This window comes from Paramisgurnus dabryanus, chromosome 17 (genome assembly GCF_030506205.2).
Source record: "Paramisgurnus dabryanus chromosome 17, PD_genome_1.1, whole genome shotgun sequence".
Lineage (NCBI taxonomy): Eukaryota > Metazoa > Chordata > Actinopteri > Cypriniformes > Cobitidae > Paramisgurnus > Paramisgurnus dabryanus.
This window is the reverse complement of record NC_133353.1, coordinates 27,557,649-27,584,995: the sequence shown is the minus strand read 5'-3', so window position 1 is coordinate 27,584,995 and position 27,347 is coordinate 27,557,649. Positions and strand designations below refer to the sequence as shown.

At 37.2% G+C, this 27,347-nt stretch overlaps 1 protein-coding gene across 12 annotated transcripts in view; it reads left to right on the top strand.

Annotated features, from left to right (window-relative positions):
* The window catches only part of gphna (gephyrin a), a 121,888-nt gene that overhangs the window by 55,775 nt on the left and 38,766 nt on the right, over window positions 1-27,347 (top strand). For 4 of the 12 annotated variants that reach the window (XR_010544398.2, XR_010544397.2, XM_065288450.2 and 1 more), the window contains exons 8-11: window positions 183-299; window positions 4,973-5,104; window positions 25,489-25,530; window positions 26,733-26,807. Coding sequence is in view for 10 of the 12 variants with exons in the window: in XM_065288450.2 (XP_065144522.1) it covers window positions 183-299; window positions 4,973-5,104; window positions 25,489-25,530; window positions 26,733-26,807 (366 nt within the window). In the remaining 2 variants the exon portion in view is untranslated. The remainder of the gene's footprint in view (window positions 1-182; window positions 300-4,972; window positions 5,105-25,488; window positions 25,531-26,732; window positions 26,808-27,347) is intronic. The other 8 variants (XM_065288451.2, XM_065288449.2, XM_065288454.2 and 5 more) reach the window with 6 other exon arrangements.

Below are 27,347 nucleotides of genomic sequence, written 5' to 3'. Positions count from 1 at the left end.
ACTAACTGGCTTTAATATGTATACAGTTTTTCTTCTTACATATAATTAAATGTGTTAAAGATTTTCCATGTCACATTGTTGACGTTTCCATCGTTCATGTATTGTATTTTGTGTGTGCATGTATGGGAGAAGATTTGTGTGAAGTCTCTTGTCATGTTGACACGTCTCGTGTTCATCATCAGAGCATGAAGTCCCTTTCCAGCCATGCTGTTTACATGGGGAAAGGTGGGCGGCCCTTGAGTGGCTTCATCCCTCCCACTTCCATTCCCTCCCATTTCACCTGCTCCTGCAGCCACTCGGTAAGCCACACACACTCACATCCCCACCCACTTTTTTCCATCCTGCTATTTCATTGGCTATAAAAGCATGCAGTTTTTAAAGGTACAATATGGGTTTTTAGCGGCATCTAGCGGTGAGATTTTGAATTGCAACCTCGATTATGAAACGCAATGAGAAGCTAATGTAGCTGCCACATGACAAACATGTCATTGTCTGAGACAACGTATGGACGAAACATGCTTAAATAGTCTGCCATTTAGGGCTATTGTAGAAACATGACGACAACTTCCATGTAAGGAGACCCGTGGTGCATGTAGATAAAAACGCTTATACTATGGTATTAAAACAGTACAGTTAATTATGTAGGTTCTTTATACACCACTAATAATAGTGTTTTGTATATTATATTGCATTTCTGTCAAGAAATCTTTCTAAAAGTTACACAATGCACCTTTAATCTATAAGAAAGTGTTATCTACTTTATCTAAAGGACTGTAGTTAAGTTGTGTATAGGCTGCATATGTCAACCAGTCACTATTACTACTGGGGTTTGAACAAACCACTAACCCCAAGTATTAAACTTTCAGGTGAAATTAATTCAATGTCAGACATAAATGATACAGTGCATCAAATCTTGGGGACCACAAAGTCCTTAAAAGTTAGGGCTCCTCTCACCAACACCCAGCACTGTCAGAAAAAAAGGTACAAACTTGTTCCTTTTTCTGTCGCTGGGGTGGTACCCTAAAAGGTACATTTTTGTACCTTTATGGGTATAAAACACATTGAAATGTTGTACCTTATGGGGTACAATATTATATTCTAAGGACCAATTGTGTACCTTAAGGAACAATTTTGTATCAGTTAAATTTTAGGGGTACAAAACCGTTAACTGTACCTTTTAAGGTACAAAATAGATCCTTAAGGAACAGTTATGTACCCCAAAAAGTACAACATTGTATTATGTTTATTTACCTGTAAAGGTACAAAACAGTACCTTGGGGTTCCACCCCAGCGACAAAAAAGGTACAGTTTTGTACCTTTTTTTCTGACAGTGAGCCGTCCCAAACTCCTTTGAAACCGCATAGGGTGTGATGCCCTAGTGAGTTTTGCATACACAAGCACCTCTCATGTCTTTCTCAGAAAATGTATAAACCGAGTAAGCTCATACCACAGTGCGTTTTGTCTGACTATTTACCAGTAAGCAATATTTTTATTCTTATCCAACCAGGTCTTGTAAAGCTTTTCCCTGTTACCAGAGCTTTGAATATATATTCTGTATTAGTTCTCTTATAATGAGGTCATGCAGGTTGGCATCACTGTGTTCTCCACAGGGAGCGATCATACCGTAAGTCTCTTGGGAACGCAGAGGTTGAGTCGAGCGCTATTAATAGCACAGTGTTGAGTAATTAAAGCGCTTTTGGAGCTGTGAGGACTTGATTTAGCCCCAGTGTTAATTAGTGGTATGTTAAGCCCCAACGTTACTGTGGAACATCCCGGCGCTCTTCACCCCTTTGCCCATCAGACTCGCTTTTAATCCCACCACGCTTCTTCTGGAGAGTATAGCTACAGTTAGTTTTGCACTAAGACTCGGCTGACTACTGTATAAAATCTCAGCCTGTATAAGTAATGATGTTTTCGTGTGTAGGTGTGCATTTGTTGCTTTTTTAATTCCTCCTTAAGTCCGATTATAACTTGAAGAGGACATTTCACAAGACTTTTTTTAAGTTGTCAAATAAATCTTTGGTGTCCCCAGAGTACATATGTGAAGTTCAAGCTCAAAATACCCCAGAGATCGTTTAATAGCATATTAAAATTTCCACTTTGTAGGTGTGAGCAAAAATGTGCCGTTTTTTGGTGTGTCCTTTTAAATGCAAATCAGATGATCTCCACACTAAATGGCAGTGCTCCGGTTGGATAGTGCAGGGCTTGACATTAATTTTTTGAGGAACTTGTCCTTCGGACAAGTAAATTTATGTTTCACTTGTCCATGGACAAAAGTCACTTGTCCGGGTAAAGATTTATAATATAATTAATTTTTTGTGTTTTGCTAATCAGTGGCGAAGCCAGGGATTTTTCATAGGGGTGGCCAGGCAGGGGCCAGCAGTTATTTGGCACATAAAATCTCTTTCATCCAACCTTAAAATACTTTTAAGTATTATAGGTGCGTTAATCACAATGATGTATAACATATAATTGCTACAATACTTTAATTTCATTTAAAAATGAATTGAGATTAATATACAATTTATAGTCATAATTCAACCTCATGTTTTTTATACAATTTAATCAAATAAAACTTTTGAAATTTACTTTGAAACCAGAATTTATATCTCCCATTGCTGAAAAAACTATAGAGACCAGAAAATCACGTGAATTTGTAGGCCACTGAAATGTATTTTACTAAGATTCATTTGGCTGCTTCTTGCTACTCTTTCTAGAAGAATGATGCTATATCTGCTGCCTTTCTCTTCATTTTTCCCACATTTCAATTAAACACATTAAAACACTAAAGCAAAACATTAAAACATTACCATGTTTTAAAAAACTTATTAGGGTAAATGTATCCAGATTATCTGTTATATATATAAAATCAATCTTAATAGCATTTACGCTGTAATGTTTGTATGGGATTTTTTAATGTACGGTGACGAACTCTGTCAGATTCAAATCGGCTGTCGTGCGGCGCGCACACACGTAGGTGCGCTGAAAGAGAGATTCTCATTATAAAACAGATTCTTAAACAAGATTTTAAGCCCATTATGTGTTTTACCGAACTTTAGAAGAGAAAAAATACGGACTGCGGTTGAAGTGTCTGTCTGTCTAATATTCACGCTGGAGCCTGAAGAAACATCCCTCTCCACTCCATGCCGCCCGCCCCTCCGTGTTCGGCGATAAGGTTTCATGCGCGCGCAGCTTGTTTAGTAACAATAACAGCAAAGTGTAAACGTGTGTGTGTGTCGGCGCGCTGCGCTCTATGTTCAATATTCCGCTTTGTGTTTGCGCTGCGTGTTCTGCTCTGTCGTTAACGGCACATAATGTTAACTAACATTGTTTGAAATTTAACTTGTCCAGTCGGACAACTAATTTTCTTTTACACTTGTCCTTCATGTCGAGAGCCTTAATGTCGAGCCCTGATAGTGCATGTTACGGGGCGGTAGTATCCCCTTCTGACATCAGAGGGGGGACCAAATTTCAATGACTTATTTTTTCACACGCTTGCATAGAAAGGTTTACCAAAACTAAGTTACTGAGTTGATCTTTTAGGTTGATAGAAGCACTGGAGACCAAATAATAGCACTTCAAATCAGATTTTCAAGATATGTCCCTTTTAAAGGGATAGTTCACCCAAAAATGAAAATTCTGTCATCATTTACTCACGCTGAAGTTGCTCCAAACTTGTATAAATTTCTTTGTTATGCCAAATACAAATGAAGATATTTTAAATAATATTTGTAACCAAACAGATCTGGGGCACCATTTGATTTCCATAGTAGGAAAAATAATCCTATGGAAGTCAATTGTGCCCCAGATCTGTTTTAAATGCTTTAAACGATGATAGAATTGTAATTTTTGGGTGAACTGTTCTGTTAAGTCAAGAATTCTTGCAGCGATTTTCAAGCTCATTAAGGTACCTTACCTCTATTAGTTTAAAGGGATAGTTCACCTAAAAATAAAAATGTTGTCATCTTTTTCTCATCCTAATGTTGTTCTAAACCTGTATGAATTCATTTTTTCTAATAAACACAAAAGAAGATATTTTGATAAATGGTGGTAAGCACACAGCTGATTGTAACCTTTGACTTTCATCGTAGGAAAACAAATATTATAGAAGTATTGTGATAAATGATGATGAAGATATTTTGATAAATGATGGTGAGCACACAGTTCAACCTATTGAATTTCATTTGTTTTTCCTACTATGAAAGTCAATGGTTACGATCAATGCTTACCATCATTAATAAAAATATCTTGTTTTTTGTTCATCAGAAAAAAGAAATTCATGCAGGTTTAGAACAACATGAGGATGAAAAATGATGACAGAATTTTCATTCTTGGTGAAATTAAAATCTGAGTTTTTCCATGTTTAAGTGCTATAATTGGGTCCCCATTGCTTCTATCAATCTAGGAAATGTGAAAAACAACCACCCAGTAACTTAGTGTTGGTAACTCGTTCTCTGCAAGCATGTGAAAAAATAGGTCAATGAAATTTGGCTCCCCTTGTGATGTCAAAAGGGGATAATACAGCCCCTTAATCTGAACTATCCAAACACAGCAGCACTGCCATTTAGTGCAGAGATCAACTCATTTGTATTTTAAGAGACACACCCAAAACGGCACACTTTTGCTCACACATGCAAAGTGGCAATTTTAACATGTTATAATAAATTGTCTATATGATATTTTGAGTCATATGATAACTGCAAAAATCATCTTATTAAATTGTTTCGGGTGTTCATGCAAAATGAATAAACTAATGCTGTTTATTTAAAAAAAAAATTAGAGCCACTAGTTAAAATGTTTTTGGAATTGAGAACGTTTAAATTATTTGACAGGTTTGCTCTGCCAGCTGAGCTACAGGAACACTTAAAAGCTAAATCATTGCCACATCTCATTATTTATGGTAAAAATTTGTAATTTTTTAGTTATTTACTGAATTTAACTGACATTTGCTTGGATGGTCTTGTATTTGCAGATACCAGAATCCATCATTTCACGAGGCGTGCAAGTGTTACCGCGAGACACCGCCTCTCTTAGCACCACGCCTTCTGAATCACCTTGTGCTCAGCAGTCCCGCCTCTCCACTGCCTCCTGCCCCACCCCTAAGGTAAGATCCCGCCCCTCCCGCTTCAATCACACTATTCCTTGCTCCCACAAGCTCAGCTTTCTGTTTCGTCATGCTCCTTTTATCCCTCATGGCTGGATCTTCATCTGCCGCCACCTCATTGGCCGCTTTGATGCCCTGCTTTGCTTTCCACACAGAAGCGACTCTGCTCATTGGGCCGTCAGAGAGGAAAGGCGGAGCTTCCACACTGGTTCAATTCAGTTTGCTTTGCTGATGTAGTTTTATATTTCAGATCCAAAATGTGTGACTTGATATTGTTACAGATGTGAATCTTTTTAGGGAAGGTTCAGAAGTGGTTTTTGACTTTTGTGTGTTTTTAAACCTTGTTTATGTATATATCATTGTTATATCCATTATTTTAAATACAGTATAGCATTACAAACTTAAGCCTTTTTTAGGTTTTGGTAGCCGTTGTGTGTTTAGTCGCTTCATAATTCATGGTCATACTCGATCATCTCAACTTTGCACTTTCATTGTAACTGAGTAGGTCCTGTGTTATATGAACGCTAGTTTCTAGTTGCTGTCGAGTTATTGGTTTGATCTGAATGTACATTTTGCATTTGAAGGGTCTGAGGGCAGGATCCTCTGATTTCTGCTCTTTTACATAAAGAGATCTTTTTTACTTAGTTTCTTTCTTCACGTTTTTAGTAGTTTCTGTAGTTTGGTGACGGTTCATTGTCACTACTTGGGTATTCCCAATGCACTGCTTTTCGTTAAATATTGATCAGACCTTATAGTTAACCACTGTGTATTTCTGTTAACTCATATGAGGATGGGTCCAAAAGTCATTTGTGGAATTGAAAATGTAGTGATACTATATTAGCAATCTCTCTCTTTTTTCTTCTTCCTCTTTCTGTCTTCCTCTCTCGCTCTCCCCCTCTGGTGGACATAATGTGTTGTACAACACAAACCATCTATATACCAGGCACCAAGGAGTTGATTTTGCAAAGAATTAGAAGTATTTAACTTTCTGTTTTAATTTTTTCATGCCAGGGTGCAAAGAAATTGCCTTTGTTAAGCAAAGTTTAATAACGTCTGATCTTCAGATGTGACCTCAGGCTTGCTTGTAATTCTGCTTACTGCTGGGGGTTTTTTGACAAGCGTATTGTGATTTAGTTTTTGATACTAAACAGTCATGTCAGGTGGCACTTAATGGTTACCGAAAGAGGCTACACAAAGTAAATTTAGCGCTGACATGTGTATGTGTAGTCCATTACATGTGTGCTTTGTGAGCGCGCCTTGGACATGAGTGCAAAAATTATAAATGTTATTGAAACGTGCAGAGAATGTATGTGTGTAAAATGCATGCGTGACACAAACAGGAGTAATGCTAGGTTTACTGACTTTATATTTTTGTACTTTTCCAGGAAATATCAGACATGGTGAAAAACCTGAACTGTGTTGAGCAATCTGAAATGATTAAATAATTATTTAACTAAGGGTTACACTGCAAAAAATGACTTTTTTACTTATTCTTGTTTTCAGTAGAAATATCTTAAATCTACTAAAATCATTTATTCTTAAATCAAGATGTATTTTCTTGATGAGCAAAATGACCTAAGACAATAAGTCTAGTTTTTAGACAAAGAATATACAATTTAAGTAAATTTATGCTTAAAACCAGCAAAAAAATCTGCCATTGAGTCAACATTTTTTGCTTGAATTAAGAGTTTAAGAAAAACAATTCTCACACCATTGGCAGATATTTTTGCTTGTTTTAAACTAAATTCACTCAAATTGTATATTTTTTGTCTATAGACGGTTTCATCAGACGCACGCGATACACGTCTGGATCCGAACCTTACTTCCGGTTTTGTTTTTTTAATGGTCTGACTAGTTGCTAAACTGATCTCTTGAACTAATGCCTTGTCCAAATTAACAAATGATTTGGCTTCCTAGGTAATCTTTGTGTTATTTTTTTTGCTTGTTATATAAATAAACTACGTTTAAAGAACTTTGTTGTTATTTATTATTAGCGGAGTTTACCGGAAGTTACGTGCTGACCGCGACAGCCGCTTGTTTATGTTGTTACTGCTGAAACGGTCTATAAACTAGACTTATTTTCTTAGGTCATTTTGCTCATTAAGAAAAAGCATCTTAATTGAAGAATTTTTTAAATATTTATATGTATACTAAAATACTAAAAAAAGAATTTTTTTGTAGTGTATTTTAGCCCAAATGTACAACTATATCATAAACACTTTTGTGTGCAAAGAAAACAAAACAAACTATTTTAATCAACAGTTTTCCTTGGTTGTTCAGTGTGCGTTCACGAGCAGACTACGGCACATGCTGCTGACGTTACATGCTGACCTGCTGTATTTTCCTTTTATGCAAACATTATAATCAATACTTATCAATGTACAAATTACTTGCCAGCGTATTCTGTGTCTGTATGCTGGCAACTACATCAGCAGGTCTTATCAGCAGCATGCGCAGCTGTCTGCTCGTGAATGCTCACTGAAGGACTAAGGAGAATAATTTTTTGAGAGAGTTAAACATTAAATTTTTACCATTTTGGAATCCATTCAGCCGATCTCTGCGTCTGGCGCTACCACTTTTAGCATAGCTTAGCACAATACATTGGTTTTGATTAGACCATTAGCATCGCGCAAAAAAATAACCAAAGAGTTTCGATGTTTCTCCTATTTAAAACTTGACTCTTCTGTAGTTACATCGTGTACTAAGACCAACGGAAAATTAAAAGCTGCGATTTTCTAGGCAGATATGGCCAGGAACTATACTCTCATTCTGGCGTAATAATCACTGACTTTGCTGATGTAACATGACTGCAGCTGGCGTAGTGATATTACGCACTGCCCAAAAATAGTCCCCTTGGTTACTCTCAATAGCAGCGGACTATTTTCGGGCAGTGCGTGATATCACTACGCCTGCAGCAGCCATTTTACATCAGCAAAGTCCTTGATTATGCAGTTTGAGAGTATAGTTCCTAGCCATATCTGCCTAAAAAATCCCAACTTTTAATTTTCCGTCGGTCTTAGTACACGATGTAACTACATAAGAGTCTAGTTTAAATATGAAAAATATTGAAACTCTTTGGTTATTTTTTAGCGCAATGCTAATGGTCTAATCAGATTCAATGGGTTGTGCTAAGCTATGCTAAAAGGGCTAGTGCTCGACCCAGAGATCAGCTAAATGGATTCTAAAACGGTAAGAATCAAATGTTTCACTCTAGGGGAGCTGGAAAATGAGCATATAAAAAAGTGGAATGTCCCTTTAACACAAAATCAACACAAAAAGACACAAGAATTAGACTAGTACTAGACTAAAAACACTTTTAAAAGCTGTCCAAACTAAAAACAACTTGCACTGACGTAGTTTAAAATACATCAGTACTCTTTGTTTTGCCTCAAAATCCACACATGTAATGTTTTTAGTAAGGCAAGATTGTTAAATCTACTAGTTATATTTCCTAATTAAACTGAGGCCTAGTTTTGGCTTAAGCTAATCCCTGTCTGGGAAACCGTCTCGTAATGTGTTAAAATGACACATAAGGGCGGTTTGCTGGACAGGGTTTATCCTAGTCCCAAACTAAAATGCATGTTTGTGCTGCCTTATTTTAAAAACACATTTTACTGAGATTTTAAAATATATCGATTGTTTGGTCTTAAGGTGCACACCAATATTGTTTTTGTAAGGTATGTCCGTGAAAAACTACTTAATTGTCCTAACATAACTAAGGGTTAGTCCTCGATTTAGCTAAACCCTGTCTGGGAAACTGACCCATAATGTTTTAAAAAGCATGATACACACAAATGTGTACAAAATTAACACATCCCTTTTTATTGTGTACGGGACACTCACAACAAGCCTCCTGGTTTTCATCAAAAATATGTAAAAAGGTGTTCTGAAGACAATCGAAGGACTTGGTGGTTTACAACGACACGGGTAAGGGTAATTTTGGGGTGAAGTAACCCTTGAAAAAGTATTAACATTTTTACAATATTAACACACCCCAATGAGAGAATCTGTTGTTAAATCATATTTAAGTAAAAATAGATATTTATAAAAATTTTATAAAAGAAAAAAGTATGTTCTGGATTGGATGTCAACAGCTAATAATATTTCAGCACAGTCAGGTTTTATCTGTGGCTGATGTACCCCTCCTCTCCATATAAGTAGATGGTGACTTATTAGTGAGTGAAATAAAAGCATACATCATCTGAAACAACCAAAATCAATACACACACACACACACACACACACACACACACACAAGCCCACTGCATTCCCTCAGTAGATCCAAATGCATCCAGCTGTTACATAAGACCCTGCGTCCCTCCTTCTTTATCTTACCCACAATTTTGTATATTTTTTTTGCCCTGAATCGGTTAAATTCAGAAAACTCACTTGGTACACACACACAACCCCACAGACAACAGTCAGTCAGGACCGTTGCATTGTACAGTATTGTACCACACAGCACTAAAGATCTATTGCCTCTAAAATTAGATCCTTTTGGTCTTTTATCATCTTCTTTGGTGTATTGTTTTGCCTTTTTAAAAAGAACAAAGAAAATTGTGAAAAAAAATTAAACCCGGCTGGGTGTATTTGAAACCATTCCTTGCGTGGTAAATGCACGTTATTAACGCTAGATCAGTCGCTTTGCACGTTTTCTTTTCTCCCATGTCTCCACCTCTCTCTCCCCTCCTACACTCAAGCAAGCTTCATGCGTGTAGCGTGCGTGTGTGTCCCTGTGTGCGCATGGGAGACTTGCAGCATTCTGCTGCGCGTCGGGATCAAGCATGGTAAGCGCTGGCTTTCTCCGCTCTGATGCGTCACTGTGTTTTGTCGTCAGCGTGTTTATGTCGGATGTGCGTGCGTGAGTGCTTGCGTGTGTGTGAGATGGTAGGGTTTCAGACAAACTCCGGGGGAATCCGTGGCAGATGCACCGGGGTGGGATGCTCTGTTCTGGGGTGAATTCTGTGTGGTGTATGTAGCGGCCCCTCACTGGGATCGAGTCCTGTGATTTCATAACAGCTGCAGTGCTTTAGTGTAGCACATAAGGAAATGTTAGTATCGGGCTCTGTGAATGGAGCAGGGCTCGGTGTTAGGTGCTGCTGTTTGGAGTTGCATTTGGTTTAGTTTTAGTGCTTTTCCAAGACCTTACAGGATCTTGTTGCGTTATTGTATTTTGTTGTGCATTTTTTGTAGCTCTACAACAACAACAAATTCACACACGCACACACTGTGTGATGCATGCATGTTTATTTGAATATGGTGCATTTGCACTACGTGTCTGTGTATGTTGTGTTTAGTAGGAGAGGTATTACACTGTTATTTTTTATTTTTGATGTACATAACTTCTGGTGTCATGTCAAATATTGTGGCTAAAAGTAGCAAAAAGTGCAGTAGTACAGATTTAGTACAATAATATGTAAAATCTGAAATTAAGGTTAGTTTGATTAGGATTGGTATCGACTAGGGGTACGCTCTTACAAATAAAGTGTTTCACGTTGCCATAGAAGAACAATTTTTGGCTAAATGGGAGCCTTTCCATTAGGAACCTTTAACATATGAAGAACCTTTTGGTTTCACAAAAGGTTCTTTGTGGTGTTAAAAGATTCTTCTCATTTTTGAAATGTAATCAATCAATTAAAATGTATTTATATAGCACTTTTTTACAATGTTACATGGTTTCGAAGCTGACAATAGAAATAGGAAAACCACGGAAATTCACAAAAAGTTTTAAAAATGAGATGGCAATAAATGCGTTTGTTTGGATGCAAAGGACAGCTTATGGTAAAGGTTTATGATTTTATATTGGCTTTAAAAGCTGTTAGGTTCGGTTGTGGGGCAGAAAGAACTTTAGAGGTTCCTTTGACTGGTTCTTTGACAATCCAAAATTTTTTATTTTATGGGATCGCTATGAGGAGCTTTTTAAGCACCTTTTATTAAAGTGTAGGTTGTTATATAAATTGGGAATTTGTATAAATCAGTGATTATTGTTTCTGTCTGGTTTGTGCACATGGTGTGATTTTGTAGAGAATAAGCATGAATTGACAAAGATGTTTTAAATATCATAGAATAAATTATTTTGGTTATAGTGGGCAACCTAATGTGATATAATATTTAAATGTATAGGCTTTTATAATTTTACGACTGTGTTTGTTTTGGTATTTGCATTTCCACATTATTTTTTTATATATTAATTATATTTCATAGCTGTTACTTTTGAATTACTAAAAATAAACCATTTGGTAATCATGATGTTATATTATAATTAGTATTATATAATTATATAACAATTATTATAATTGTTAATGAATATACATATAAAAATTATGCATTATTAAAGGGGGGGGGGGGTCAATGGTATTTCATACATTCTGACTTATTAACACAGTTATAGAGTTGTTTCCTCATGCTAAACCTAGGCAAATTGTCAAAAAAAGCAGTTGGACGTGTTACAGGGTTCGTATAAGTTTCTGAAAGTTTTTTTCGAATATGGGTTGAGCTGACGTATCAGGGGTATAATTTCTTCCAGGAAAAACACCCCATATGTCAATCAGTGGGAGAGCGAGAACCGAGGACGCTAGAAGTCACAGGCATCACTTCACGCGATACGCTTGTTTTGTATCAAGTCTTAATAATTGCATGAAAGAAGAAGTGTGTTTTCGTATGTAAGGAGAAGTAAGCCAGCATTATGGAAACAATGGATATAGTTTGTTTATTCATGGTAGCAGCGGAGTGTGTTGTGTGTGTTCGTTTACTGCAGATTTTTGTTGAAAAGTCCCAACTGGGACATGAGTTGTATGCAGTAAGTCTCCCCCCCCCTAGCCTGTGACTCCTGCTACAGAATTTTTTCGTACGTTATCGGAAAGAATTGGTAGATCTGATCTGTCTTTAATAAATCTGATAAAACTTAATATTCTTCAGAGATATTAAGGATGTAATACTACTCTATGGGTACTCCAGATTTACATCAGATATGCAGAAACAGGGTGTGTTATGGGAGCTTTAAAGGAGTAGGTTTTTGACTATACTAAATAAAAAAAATACAATATATTAAAGGGGACAGAGAATAAAAAAACATTTTTACCTTGTCTTTGTTGAATGATGGTAGTCTACACGCATTCACGAACATACAAAAAGTGCTAGACATGCTAAACATTTCCTGTTTTAGAAATGTCAGCCAGAAAACGGCCCAATCTGAAAAACTGATGCTTATGACATCACAGGCATCTAACTGCCCCTCCACTTTAAAATAATTGGCTACATTTTTTGAGTGGCAGCAAAGTCAGCCAATCAGTAATGAGATTGCAAGTTAAGCCAGTAGGGGGAGCCAAATAGGTGCAAAACCACTTGTTTAAAATCCCCCACCCTAATAGAGCTATCTGAGAGAGGTTTTTAGGAAGCTTCTAAGGCATTACAGACCAAAACCAAAATACTTTGTCTACATGTCACATCACAGAACAAGGAAAAATACCCCGTTCAATCATTCTATGTCACCTTTAATGTATATGTATAATGTTTAAGAAAAATGCTAAGTTCACACACCTGTTTCTCTGAATAACAATGCTATAGTAGTTTTAATGCACGTTTCTGTGTTGGAATGTCTTTTATTTAGTTTTGGTCTGTGTGATCCCGTCCACTGCCAAATATACTCATTTTTTTAGTTTGACAGCTACGGATACTTTTTTGTGACCCTGGACCACAAAACCAGTCATACGGGTACATGTTTTTGATTTATTCATCATTTAAAAGCTGAATAAACAAGCTTTACAATAATTTTTTTTATGATAGGGCAATATTTGGCTAAGATGCAACTATTTAAAAATCTGGAATTTGAGGGTGCAAAAAATCTAAATATTGTGAAAATCGCCTTTAAAGTTGTCCAAATGAAGTCCTTAGCACAAACATTTTTGATATATTATGGCGGGAAATGTACAAAATATCTTAATGGAACATGCTATTTTCGTAATATCCTAATAATATTTGGCATAAAATAAAAAATTATAATTTTAACCCATACAATGTAGCCTATTTTTGGCTTTTGCTACAAATATACCCATGCTACTTAAGTGCAGGGTCACAGTGCAATGGCCCATAAATGAGACCTCCTGAGGACACAACCTCCAAAATAAGCCACAGATTGAGTTATAAAAATCCACACGGGCGGGTTTGTAATTTGCAAACAACAGAAACATTGCAAATGTAAAAATGAATTAGTAAACTTACAGTACAGTGTAAGGCTTAATGCTTATCATCGTCAGTTGTGCTCCTGAAGATGTCTGGCAACCCATGTGAGCATTGAGTCTGAGAAGGAGGGGGGCAGGTATAAAACCGTCTTTAATATGGATGGAAAAGGTAAACCATTTGCAGGTAGTATAATAAAACTAATTTAATGAAAATCATCACTTACCTTGTTAAATAAGCATGTGGAAACATCAAATATAGACGTTTTGTCAGATCATGCTCTGCAAACATTTCAAAACGTATTGCAGAATTCCCCACCTGCTGAGCAGCAATATATTGTGTATTGTTACTCTAGTACCACTGTTTTCCTTTGATGACTACTGATTGAGACAGTCTGAGTTCTGTTCTTTGCTGACTGGATTTGTGTGGAAAGGATCGTGTTGATGCCCAGAGGACAGCGCATGTGTGTGCTCACTGAGGCGCGTGTGTTGTGGGCTCACTGATGTGTATGTGTGGTGGTGAGGTTGGGTAAGGATACGCCTGAAGGGCCTTTCAGTCGTGCAGACAGACTGTAATTAAACAAAGAGTGTTAATACTGAATTAGAGCTGCATCTTTCACCTACGCAGGACATGAGAATATGCGTGACAAAACTTTGAAGTGAAACTCTTACTTTAACTCCTTCACAACAGGTTCAAATGTCACATTTGCAATAATATTTGTTTTTTTACGTTTGGATGCCAAGAAATACATTATTTGTGGACTCCAGAGGCTTTTTTGTTGCAAAATAGTTGAATATTTTATATAGGTTTGTGTATAAAATATTGTTCGAAGCTCAAAAAATGGTATTCGGAACAGCCCTAGTTGTAGGGTCCTGCATGCCACTTTGTTTGCTTGCATTATAGTTGCTTGCACAACTCCCATCATTCCACGCTCCTTCACAGCATCATCAAGCTAAACCTTTGTTATTGTTTTTCGACTTCTAGCAGCCAAAAATACATATTGTGCCTTTAAGCACTTTCCACTGTAATAGGAGAAAATGTTTTAATTAGGGATGCACCGATAGGATTTTTTTTGACCGATACCGATTTAAACAGACAACTTCTGGCCGATACCGATATAAAACACTTCTATACAATACTATACAGTTGGTCTATTAGCTAGTTTATTTCTGCATCAAATTAGTTTTACTGAACATGGATTGGATCTAATTAACATTCAACTGACCAACATAATAAGAGCCACAAATTAAGCTAAAACAAATATAATAAGACAACATGACAACCTTCAAAGGTGGTTTTTCTATTCAGCATTTCTTTTATTAACAACATTAAAAAATTTGTTTTACATATAATGGATTTCTTTAATAAACATAAATAATGCCAGTGCTATTGCTTTAAACAGAGTATAAATATTGCTACTTCAAAAAAAGTTGGACTTATTTTCCCCCACTAAAGTGCAGTCTGTTTCTTTTATTGTCCAAGACATTTGAGCCAGCTCAACAAAGGTTTTCTGTCAGTGCTTAAGTAGTGCACACTAGGGCTGGACCAAAATGTGCGAATATTCGTTCCCTTGGTTGACATTCGATTTTCAGTTTTGAGATTTGAATATATATATATATATATATATATATATATATATATATATATATATATATATATATATATATATATATATATATATATATATATATATATATATATTATTACACAGCTCTCTGGAATGCTTGATTCTGATTGGTCAGTTGAGACATTTGCAGGTTCGTTCTTTTCGAATAATAACCGCTCCAAAATAATAACGCATAGCCGGTACTACTTTTATGAGTAAGATCGCTCCGCGCCAATAAAGATCAATAAAGATTACTGTTTGTTTGGCGCCATCTTGTGACAAACACTCGACAACCACGACAAGACACAGAGAGCTTACTGAGACTGAACTTGACAAAATAGAGCATGACAGCTACGAAGCCAACACACAAAAAAATACAGAATGGGCATTAAAACTTTTCAAAGACTGGCTAAAAGAGAAAAAAATTAAGATAGACAAGTATGAAGCAGAGGATCTTAATAAGGTATTACGATCATTTTATGCATCTGTGCAAAGTTTCGCGGAAGGATAAAAAATGTTAATTTAAAACAAATATGCCAATAAAATGTTTCAAATTCATATTCATGTCCAGTTTTTTTCTTATGTGACAAGTAGCCGTGTAATAAGCGGGATAATGTAGAGTCAGCCGGTAGTTATCGGGAAATAAGCCCCTTCAGTGTGATACAAGACCCTCCGCTTCGCGTCGGGTCCTGATCACACTGTCGGGGCTTATTTCCCGATAACTACCGGCTGCCTCTACATTATCCCTTACATATATATATATATATATATATATATATATATATATATATATATATATATATATATATATATATATATATATATCAGACATGGGGACTTGTGACTTGGTGACTTGGACTCGAGTCGACTTGAGTCGCTATTTTTGTGACTTGTGACTTGACTTGACAAAAAATAAAATACTTGAGACTTGACTCGGACTTGGAAGTTAAAGACTCGAGACTTGACTTGACTTGAGACACGATGACTTGAATGACTTGAGTGTTAATCACATCATGTTTTCAGTTTGAATATAAAATATATAAACTATTTTAAAAAATAAAGTTGACCCAGCTGGAGCGCAGGCTGAGAATGGCGTTGTCATGACTGAATCACGACACATCAGTCATGCCCTCTCGTACCTTACGCACAGTGGTGTAGTCTACGTGATACGCAGGTATACGCCGTATACCCACTAGAAATGGTCAAGGATTTCCGTATACCCACTAAAAATAGCGCGAGGATGCGTAACAGCATGGTTTTGTGACATTTTTTAAGTTTAGTCATAATATAGATGTGAAGCATTGACCATTAGCATGCTACACTTGCTACTTTAGCGGGTTATATACGGGTTAAAATACATATTAGGCTATATACTTCATGCCGAACTGCGCGATCCGATCGGCGTATGAATTTCTATGAAATCAGATTACTATAGTGACGCGAAAGTAACTGGGGAGCAGACTGGCGAGTGACAGCAAAGTACCGCGAGAGAGACTCCAGTTATCACATGGAGAAATCTGCTTTGACTCGCTCTCGCGGTACTTTGACATCACCATGAGGTCTGCTTAGCGCCAAATGAAGTCGAACCTGCAGTGTAGCTGCTCACGCGACACTGTAAACAAACAGTCCAGAGAAGTGAACGAGTGCTGCAACATAAAATCCATAGAGTTTACAACGCACATGTGAGTAAACAACATTTAAATCATCAGTCCAGTTTATTACTTTATCTGGAGGTAAGGCTCCAAATGCAATAAAATAAGCCCGTGATAATATCCTGATGGTTTTTAACTGCCTTCAGTTCCTCTCCATTTTTGCTTGTGCTTCACAGTGTTAAACTTCCCTTCTCTGTGTTCATTTATATATCTACGTTCAAGATGTATATGATCTTAAACTTCTGTTTGGTTTGGGTGTCTAATATTAGGCTACATGATGGTCTTGTAATAATAATTAAGTATAAGCCTATTTTCATTTTTAGACAATGCTTATATTATATGCAAAAATAAGCTTTTATATCAGTGACTAATTAGAGTTAATTCATGGTCATCTTAAATGTGTATTAATTAAAAACATTTACACCATTAAATTACACATGTTAATGTTATCAATAGTTGTCAGATAATAGCTATTGAAAGAATTGAATATTTTTTCTCCTTTAATGCATGTGTTAGCCACAGATTGAAGATTTATTTAATTTTAATTAACAGTTAAATAACTTTTGTCCCTGAGTTAGATGTTGATTAACACTAAACCAGTCTAAAAATCAGTCCAGTTTCCCCAGCTGTAAACCCATGGCTGTTAAAGTCTTTTTTTCTTATAATAAACTGACATGTTGATTACACATTCAGTTTATGTGTTTATGAGTACACTTTCAGAATGCTCTTAGTTACATGAAGATCCATACTGTATGCATCTGTGAGTGTGGTGGTGCTTATGAGGTGTCGCGCTAGGACGAGTGAGCATAAGGGTGAGAGGGAAAAATCACAGTATACTCACTACAAAAATCTAGACTACACCACTGCTTACGCACACCACGCCCACTTAGAACAGATATCAACATGTCAGCCAGAGGTGTAGAGGGGGTCATCGCTTTCAGCTTCAACATGATGGCAAAAGACGAACAGTGCGTTGCAAGACATGCAACATTAAAATCACGGACAGCCAGACGACAACCTCCAATTTCGTCCGTCATTTGAAGGTTAGTTGGTAGTTAGCTAATGTAATAATAGCTAAAGTAGCCATTAACCCTCATCATACTGTGTTGGGGACAAATGTGGGCAAAATAATTTTGATTTATTTTTTTAAAAATACTTCCCTTGATCTTAGCGGTACGAGACTTGGCAACTGTGTCTAAGTTTGCCAACTGAACACACACAGAGAAAAATAACTGGATTCTTCAATGTTAGGGCCGGTTCACATATCATGTCTTTTGCGCGCTCAAGTTCGTTATTTCAAATGTAGGCACGCAAACGGAAGAGATTACAATTTTGTTTGATTCCATGATGTATTTTACTGAACATGAGTATTTCTTTATATCTTTATATTCTATATATCTTTATTAAGATCAGATTCTGCAGGTAAAATTACAATAATAAGGTGACTTGACTTGGACTTGGACTTGACTTGACCTACTACAGGACTTGACTTGACTTGACTTCACATAGCCTGTGACTCGACTTGACTCGACTTGGTCCCATCTCTGATATATATATATATATATATATATATATATTTTACAGCGTTAATGCATAGCTTTTGCCAAGCAGGAAGTGCGCTTCACGCTCCAGCTCTATAGGTGGCGCAGAGAGACCAACATCCATAGCCAACAGCCACCAAACGCCACCAGTAGAAGAGATCGCCTCGGACGTAAAGCGCGCTTCCTGCTTTGGCATTCACGCTAATAGTGTTGTAAATAACTTTCAGTTTCTTGCAAAAACTGATTGATTTGCTTCACAAGACGTCAATATGTCACACGGAGTTATGATAGATTACTTTTGTATTGGATATATATGCTTAAAGTGGCGGATCGGTTGATTTGCATGACGGAGCACTGGGGTTTCTGCAAAATATCTTCTTTATTGTTCTACTGATGAAAAAACATATTGGATGGTGTAAGTGTTATAAATAAACTTGATTTTAAAAGTATACTACCGTTTTATTACAGTTTGTTGAACTTCATTCATTCGTTCATTTATTTTCGTTGTTTTATTTAAATGGCCTACCCTTTACGTTATCAGTAATTACTATGCTTCTAATTTCTGATACGGGAGTGTTTGTTCTTTAGAAAAATGTTAGGCTACCTTATTAAAAGTATTGCTCGTGTTTTGTTTCACTAACGTTAATGCTGTTCTCGCAGCACGCGTGACAGGCACACCTCTACACATACACACACAGATTCCTGCCTTTATTAAAGAGAAAAATATGTTCAGCCCCTCCTTCCGAAGCTTTGAATATTTGATTTGATTTCTACTAGAGCTTCGAACTCGAAGCTCAAAAAATGGTATTCGGAACAGTCCTAGTGCACACCCAAACATTAAATCATTTTAATTGAACAACAGTCATGCCATTCATTGCCTTTATGCGGTTAATTAATAAACAATCGGTATCGGCCTTTCTCGTGCTATTGCCGATATGCCGATGGTTTCAAATTCATCAAAAATCGGCCGATAAATATCGGCGGCCGATACATCGGTGCATCACTAGTTTTAATGTAAAAATATAAGTAACATCATCATGAAGATACGCACATGCTAGCAGTAAGGCAATAGCAGGAATAGTGTGATCAGAGTGTACCTTGATTACCATTTCCAGTTATAATGCATAGACATTGACAGTCCCTTTGGACATTGATGACCCCACCTCCTCATTACTTAATTGATGGTTGGAGAGGAGATGAAGGTCAGCTAAAGGAAGAAAGGGTCCTTACGGTTGCCGTGGTGATTACTACATGGCCCTGTCATTGAACTTGACAGTTGTGTGACTGTTTTGGAAGAGATACATATTGTATTTGGCAGTGCCTCCTGAATTAAATTTTTTCATTACGCGCTCTCTCTCTCTGTGTGTGTTACGGTGCAAGACATCAAGGGCATACACAGAGAGCTCTTTGTGCGCAGTTGTGTATTTATTATATTTGACAGGCACTGATTATTCAAAAAGTGTGTGCGTGTCCAATGTCCATTATCATATTTTTGACCACAGTTCCTGGTTTCTTTATTTACACACTAATTCATCCTGCATTTCACTACCCTCTTGCAGTTGCATTATTAAAGCACCTGTTTTGACATGTACACCGGGTCCAAAATTAACTTCTTGCCACAATTGCTAATATCAGGTGAATTTATCTGTCAATTTTTTGAAAACGATAATTTATTATTACTGTATGTTTCATTAAAATTAAAAGTTTTGTTGCGACTTTTTTGTAAACTTGCAGCAAACAGCGCAGTTCATTGGGTCATGCACTCTATGAATTAATGCAAAAACATTGGAACCCCAATGAAAAAAAAATTGTGCATGTCAAATGGGTTTTGCCACAAGACATGCAAAAATAAAGATGAGAGATTTGTCCTGTTTAAGAATAGATTTTTTTTCAATTCTTAATTTTGGACCCTACTACATATGCAAATCTATCAGAAGCATTAGAAACTGAAACACAGTTTTGACTGCATGAACTTTCTCTATAGATTTTTCCTTTATGTTGAGGGGCTTGCTGATTGTGTAAGTTGAGTTTAGACTAGGGCTGCAACCAGTGGCGGTTCTAGACACATTTCACTAGGGGGGCCAAGGAGGGGCCAGTGTTTTACCAGAGGGGCACATAAAAAAAATGGCAAGAAGTTATATTTAAAGATTATAAGGGTGGTTACAGGAATTAGTTTAAGATAGGACTAGGCCTTAGTTTAATTAGGAAATAAAGCTAGTTTTAACATACATTACTTGTGTGCATTTTGAAGCAAAACAAAGCTGTATTTTAAGATATGGCATTGCAAGTTGTTTTCAGTTTGGACAGCTCTTACATTTATTTTAGTCTAGGACTAGTCCCTTTCCTGGGAAACTACCCTGTAAACTTTATTTTACTTTACAATCATATACTTTTTTATTTAATACAAGAGTAAGTGCAGGTGCAAAGGGGAGCTGGGCACTTTTCTAAAGCCCCCCAACCGAAAATCATGCGAGCCTACTCAATAAACTTTATGAAATGCAAACTTTTATAAAGACAAACGTTTGTTTTAGTTTACATATAACACACATTGCTAGACAGTTAGGGACCACAATCTAATCAACATTTAAAATAATATTTATTTTAAATTGTAAAAATTTTTTATATGTAACATTTAATTATATTCCTCAAATTTTATGCACGTATATGTAAGAGCATAATTACAGCGCTTTTTACAATGTGTTAACTTTAAAAAGTTAGCGAGATGTTGGTTTTGTCGGTTGTTGATGAGTAACAGCTGTAAATGATCACAACATGCAGCCACGTCACAGGAGAACAAGTGAAAAGTGTCCCAATGTGAAGTGAGCTAGAGTCCTTACCAGTGCCCAAACCTGCATACACATTCTCAACATTGGGAGGTTGGGAACGAATTGAGACACTAGCCGAGCAGCACCCACAGGCGGCTACAGTGGTTGGGTGCGCCGCTCTAATTTACCCGTGTAAAACGTTGCGTCGCATTAAGGGCGATTTATAGTCGTGCGTAGGTCCTACGGCGTAGCAGCGACGGCGTAGGTTCCGCGTCGGTTTTCATTTATACTTGTGCGTCGCCATCCGCGTCGACGTGCAAACACACGCGAAACCGCTGGTTGGCAGTAATCACGCGTGTAACCACAGTAGCAGCAGAAGTCGTCACAGAAGAAGAAGCTAAGCAAGTAAACCCACAAACGAAGAAGAAATAGCAACTTGTGTATAATTTTAGAAGACCAGCAATGATGGAAGTAAATAAACAGCGACTTATGTTTCAGTTTGAGTTAAATCACTCCTCAACTTGGCTCATCTTTGTTTTCACCGTCTCAAACGGAAATACCTATGACGCAGTTTTTTTTACCTGACGGGAGGGGTTTTGGTGAACCAATCACAGCGCTTACGGTCCGCGTAGAGCCGACGCGCTGTTAGAAATTTTGGGAGGTGCGCGTCAGGCTACGCAGAGCTACGCACAGGCTACGGATAGCCTACGCCGTAGCTACGCCGTAGGACCTACGCACGACTATAAATCGCCCTTTAGTTCCGCTTTTGGCGCTCGCGTGTAAAATCAAAATAAATATATACTTTTTTATTTGGTCAGCACGGGGTGGCCACAGGGGTGGCCAGGGACATGTCTACAGAGGCATGGGCCACCCTTGGCCTCCGTGTAGAACCGCCACTGGCTGCAATAATGAATCGAAAATAATCGATTATGGAATTCATTCTTAACGAATTTAATGATTAGTTGGTCTCTGACAACCATGCTTGGACAGCAGACATACAATGCGAGCTGTGCGCTTGTAATCAAAGTAAGGAGCTGCTACTTTATACAGCACAAGCTGCACGTTTATCAGGTGCTTCTTTTCACCGCACGACCAGCTTGGTTAAGAAAGACAGCGTTGCCAGATCCTCTGCTTTTCGGCAGAGTTCTGAATTGGGCTGCATTTAAACTGTTTCTCTATGTTAATGTTTTCTGCAGGTTAGAGTTGGAAGGATTTTGTTCATTAGTTGGTATTTGTTCTGTGAACAGTCATTGAAATGCATTTGGCTATTGGGCTTGTTTTGTTCCAGGATCTGGCAACCCGACAGGACAGTGACGGAAGCAAAACGCTGGTTAATAAAGGTTTAATTTCGTCCACCCATTCTTTCTGTGTTTTTGAAGTTTGATTGTGTTTACAGTGTTCATGTTTCACGTGTAAAAAAACGCGGTATTTTTTACCCAATTTTCTTATCTGTATAGCGCTGTTTTCACTGTCCTAAACACGGACTGATGTCTTCCTTGTTCTATGAAGTCCCTCTTTCAGAAATAAGTAAGAGTTCTGATTGTGTAGTTTGTTTAGTGTGTTGTGTTTCGATAGCAGCTTAGCTTGCCGTTAGCTTAGCTGGCAACTGATGTATTCCTGTGGGCGGAGGTTAGTCAAAAAACTGTTTTAGTTACTTCATTAAAGCATAGTGGTGTAACGGATCGCAGTTGACCCACGGTTCGGCTCGCATGTGATTCGCGTATTAATACGTATATTTTAATAGGTAAAGTTTATCATTTGTAAGTGTTTCAAATGTTTGCAAATGTTAACGTTCAAGTGATTTTAAACAGTTTAACTGCAAAACGGCGCTAAAGTGATCAGTTTACTTTACGCACAAACGCACGTGCGGTTGAATGCGTCCAGTCCAGATTGAGTCAGACGTATCATCCTTCAAAGATCAGAACTCTTGATGTTTAAACTTCAGAGAGGTGCGCTACTCTCTCTCATACTGTAGTGTATTAACATACATTTGGCTAATAGAGCAATGAAACACAACGTAATGTTTTATGTTTATGCTGCGCCGTAATTCGCCCTCTGTCTGTGTGTGTGCGCTCTTTTAAGGGGACTCTGTAGTGCACAAATGGAGAGATATGCAGTCTTTGCATATTTGGTCTTAAAGAGACAGTAAGATCAATTGACCTATTTAAGTCTGTGTCATTAATGTTAATCAAACAACCCAAGACAAAAGAGAAAATCACTTCTGAAGCTTTAAAAAATAATAATTACATTTAATTAATACAATAAATGCAGTGTTATTATTCATTTGATTTCAATAACTAATGATTTTAGACCTTACTTATAGGGGTGTGACGAGACACTTAATCCACGAGATGAGACGAAACACGAGATTGGGTTCACGAGAACGAGACGAGACGATATTTGTACACTTTTTAAGAAACCCACAATGATAAAATAAATGAATAAGAAACTGAAATCACATTTTTTTTTTTATTAAATGTTTTAACTAATCAAGGACTGGTCCTAACAATTATTTTGCTAACTGATAATGAAGTAATTTGTTATTTTGGGGTAATAAAAATAGACCCAAGTGAGCAGTAGCATTTAAAATTACATAATAACGAAGATGCAATAATAATTGGTTCAAATAAAGTATTAAAACCAAGTTACAAACACATTACATTTGTGGTCTATAAATAAAAACCATTATGTATGTATTATAACAAATGCCTGCATCCGTCACATTATATTGCTTTCTAACACAACTGAATGCTATTTTTACATAGTTTCTGTTCTGTTGTCTATACAATAGTGACTAAACAGGACCCAGTAAGGACCCACGACCCAGTTACTCTTTGTTTAATCCAATCAGCTCTTTCTTTAACTGCTGCTAAAAACGCGACATCGTCTGAAAAAATCATCATACATTTACATTGAGGCTGTACTGGTGTTGCTCTTCTCATCAGTGTTGTTGTGTTATGAGCGCTTTTTTATTTAAATACGAGTGGTAGTTTTATTGTATATCGCATATAGCGCAGACAATTTGTTGCAAATTCAGAAATATGAGAGAATACACGGTTGCTGTTACTCCAGAACACGTGCACGGGCATGCCACATCATAGGTAGGGAGAGAGCTCGGACACAGACTCACATCAGAAAGGGTATGTGTGGGAAACACTACTGCTAACCTTTTGTAAAGTCACCCATGATGAACTAGATCAGCTGTCAGTAACATCCGTGACTGTTGACGTTTACGCGAAAAAGAGAAAGTACACGGAGGAACACGGAGTTAAAATACCTTTCACTGGAGGCGCGTTTCATAGGGGAGGGGCCGACGGCGCGCGCTGTTGAGGCGCTTCACACAACGAGAGAGGGAGGATGGAGGCGCGCTGGGAACTCGCTGCAATGAATTAAGCCGTTTTAAATAGTAAAATTAAAATGTAAATGGGAATCATGAAAAATCTATTTGTGGCGGCCAGTGTTGATTAATCAACATATGGGAGTAAATGCAGTTTAAAAATGCGACCTCCGAAGGATGCAGTCTTTTATTTGAGAAACGGCCAGCATTTCACCTCCACAAGAAATCTCTTGAATATCAGAATATCAAGAAACACATTGAATATCGCGAGATCTCGTCGCACGAGATCTCGTCACACCCCTACTTACTTAATGTGCAACCTTGTTCTTTTTTTATACATGTTTGTAATTTCTTGATTTGTTATTAGAATTTTCCCATACTTTTTTTTGCTGATCCGAAAAATGATCCGATCCGTGCCTCAAAATCCGTTATGTGATCCGTTGCACCCCTATTAAAGCAGGAAGAAGAGGGCTGTAGTCCAAACGGGCCATTCGCTGTAGGCTTTGAAAGGGGAAGTTTGTTAAAGAAAATATATCACCTGGCAGTGAACATTGAGCTTTATCATTTTATAGGTATTATTTATGCTATTATAGCAACATTAAAAACTAACTAAAGTTTGAAAAATGGGATCATGAAGAACGTGCCCTTTTAAGTGAGTTTGTTATTTTATATTTTGTTGGGGTTCTTTTTCATAAAAATAGTAATGAGAAATCCAAGTTTTTATTACTGTAACAATATGTATTACTTTCATGTCATATGGCTTATTTATTTTGTTAATAATGAATAATGTTAATGCTCATCAAGGTCTAAAGGTGAAGATTAAAATCAGTCTAATAATCTGTGTCAAAATTGTCTCACCAGCACATCTATGAAGAAAACAACCCAATACTTTTTGTTTATTTATATTTTTACATTTAAAGATGTTTTACAATTTAATAGCTGCACAAGTTTTTTTTATTTAAGGCTTAAAATATCGAAATAAAAAAAGATTATATTACTAAAACTCTGTGGTAGTGTGTATCCTAATTGAGTGCCAGATTTAGCTATAATAAGTAAAAAATACTAAAGATTAGTTTTTATTCGATTAATCGAGAAAAATAATCATCAGATTAATCGTTAGTTGCAGCCCTAGTTCAGACAAAATAAACTGGGATTTTGGTGTCTTTATGGTGTTACCTGTCTATGTAGAGTTACGATCCAGCATCAGCCCATGTTCCTTTCTAATAATGGGAATGCTGTTTGTGTGTTTTTTCCCTGCTTGTGGCTGCAGTGTTAACCCTCCTGTTCCCTCTCTCCCTGCACCAGGCCCGGCTCACCTCCTGCTCATCCACTTATAGTGTCACAGAGGTACAGCATGTTTTACACAGCACTGTTCATATCCCAGCGACTAACTACGCCCCTCTCTAAGACTCAGCCAATCATTGCTCACACACCTCACTCATCACTATTTGACAACTCTGTCTCATCCGCGGCCCATTTTTTTCCAAAACATTTTCTAGTTTTAGTGCGTGTATGTGTGCTTGACTGTGTGTAATTCATCAGTTGATGGCTCCAGCTCATTAAGTACTCTTGAAGTCTGAATTTAAACACATGACCTTTAAAGGGCCCATATTATGGAAATCCACTTTTACAATGTGTTTGGACATAAATGTGTGTTGGCAGTTTGTGAACACAACAACCATCCAATGAAAAAATCCACCCTCTCCTTCTTTTTAATTTCCCTTTAAACCAAAGCAGTCTCATTAGACAATGCTGCTTTGATTCTCTTGTTAATGTGATGTCACACAAACACATCCACGCCCACAACCACTGACTGACTGGTTAATTTTACCTAAAAGCTTTTCTAAATGTGTTTGTTAGCACGTTGTTGCACTAATGCGGCTAAAGATGCTTAACTCCCAGACTGTATTCACAGAAATCAAGTCTATTTTAAACCAAAGACAGTAGCTCATTTGAATTTAAAGGTACACGCATGAAAACAGCCCACACAAAAAGGGGCATTTTGGACATGCTATAACAAATGATCTGTGGGGTATTTTGAGCTGAAACTTCACATACCCATTCCAGGCACAGCTGAGACTTATATTACATCTTGTAAATAGCACATAATATTGGTCCTTTAACAACTGTATCTAAAATACTCTCTTGTCTCTCAAGACACCAACATAGTATACCTCATAATAACGTTATTTTCTGTTACATAATAACATAACATTTAAAAATGAAGGGGTTACAGAAACAAGCTTTAGATTTGAGTTTTGATTGGTTTCTTTTTCTTTGAAATCCTCTTTAAAAAATCAGCATCCCATACAAAGACACACTACCCCTGCTTTCCTCTTGTTTGGTCATGTAGTAGCCGCAAGGATTTTTTGCTTTGAGTTTTCATTTTCTTCCCCCTCACATTTTTCATCCCAGTGTCAGCTGATCCGTAGATAGATTGTGCGTTTGTGTGTGTGTGTGTGTGATTGTGTTTACTGTGATGTGTGTTTGTATGTATGTTAATGGGGATGGCTGTCTCAGGTGAGTTACTGTCCTGTGGCTTCCCTCAGGCCTCACGGAGAGAGTTCAGGGCTCACCTGGATGAGGTCATCACACTCAAGTCAAGGTACTCTACCTTGGACCAGGTAAACGGATATTACCTTTCTCCCCTAACTTTCCCATTTATTAGCACTCAGTCAATCACACATGCCAGCGTGCACCAGCGTCCTCTCTGATTGTTGCTCGCGGCCACATCCTAAAAAATTGAAGTGTCAGGGCACTTTTTCCTCATGATCTGTTTGAAAAACTAGTAAGCTGCCTTTTCTAGATACAGCCTGTTTATGGTGCTAACTTCCAAGGATACATTGTGGTGTTTGCTAATCATAGTAGAATGTAATGAAAGTGAATGCAGTTCTTAACATATATTTTTTTTTAATCTGATCTTAACTTGAATACAGCAGTACACTTGGTGTGGTGGTTAGAAATGTATATCTATTATCTCCTATACTCAACACCACAGTAATTTAACAGAACTACAGTGGATATGTTTACATGCACACAATTTTGACAATCTGACTGAGTTTAATACTGTTGAAGGTTAGGAAAATACAGTTAACATGCACCCTAAACATTGCAATCTGATTAAAATGTTCGTCTACATGTAAATCCTAGGGCTGGGTATTGAT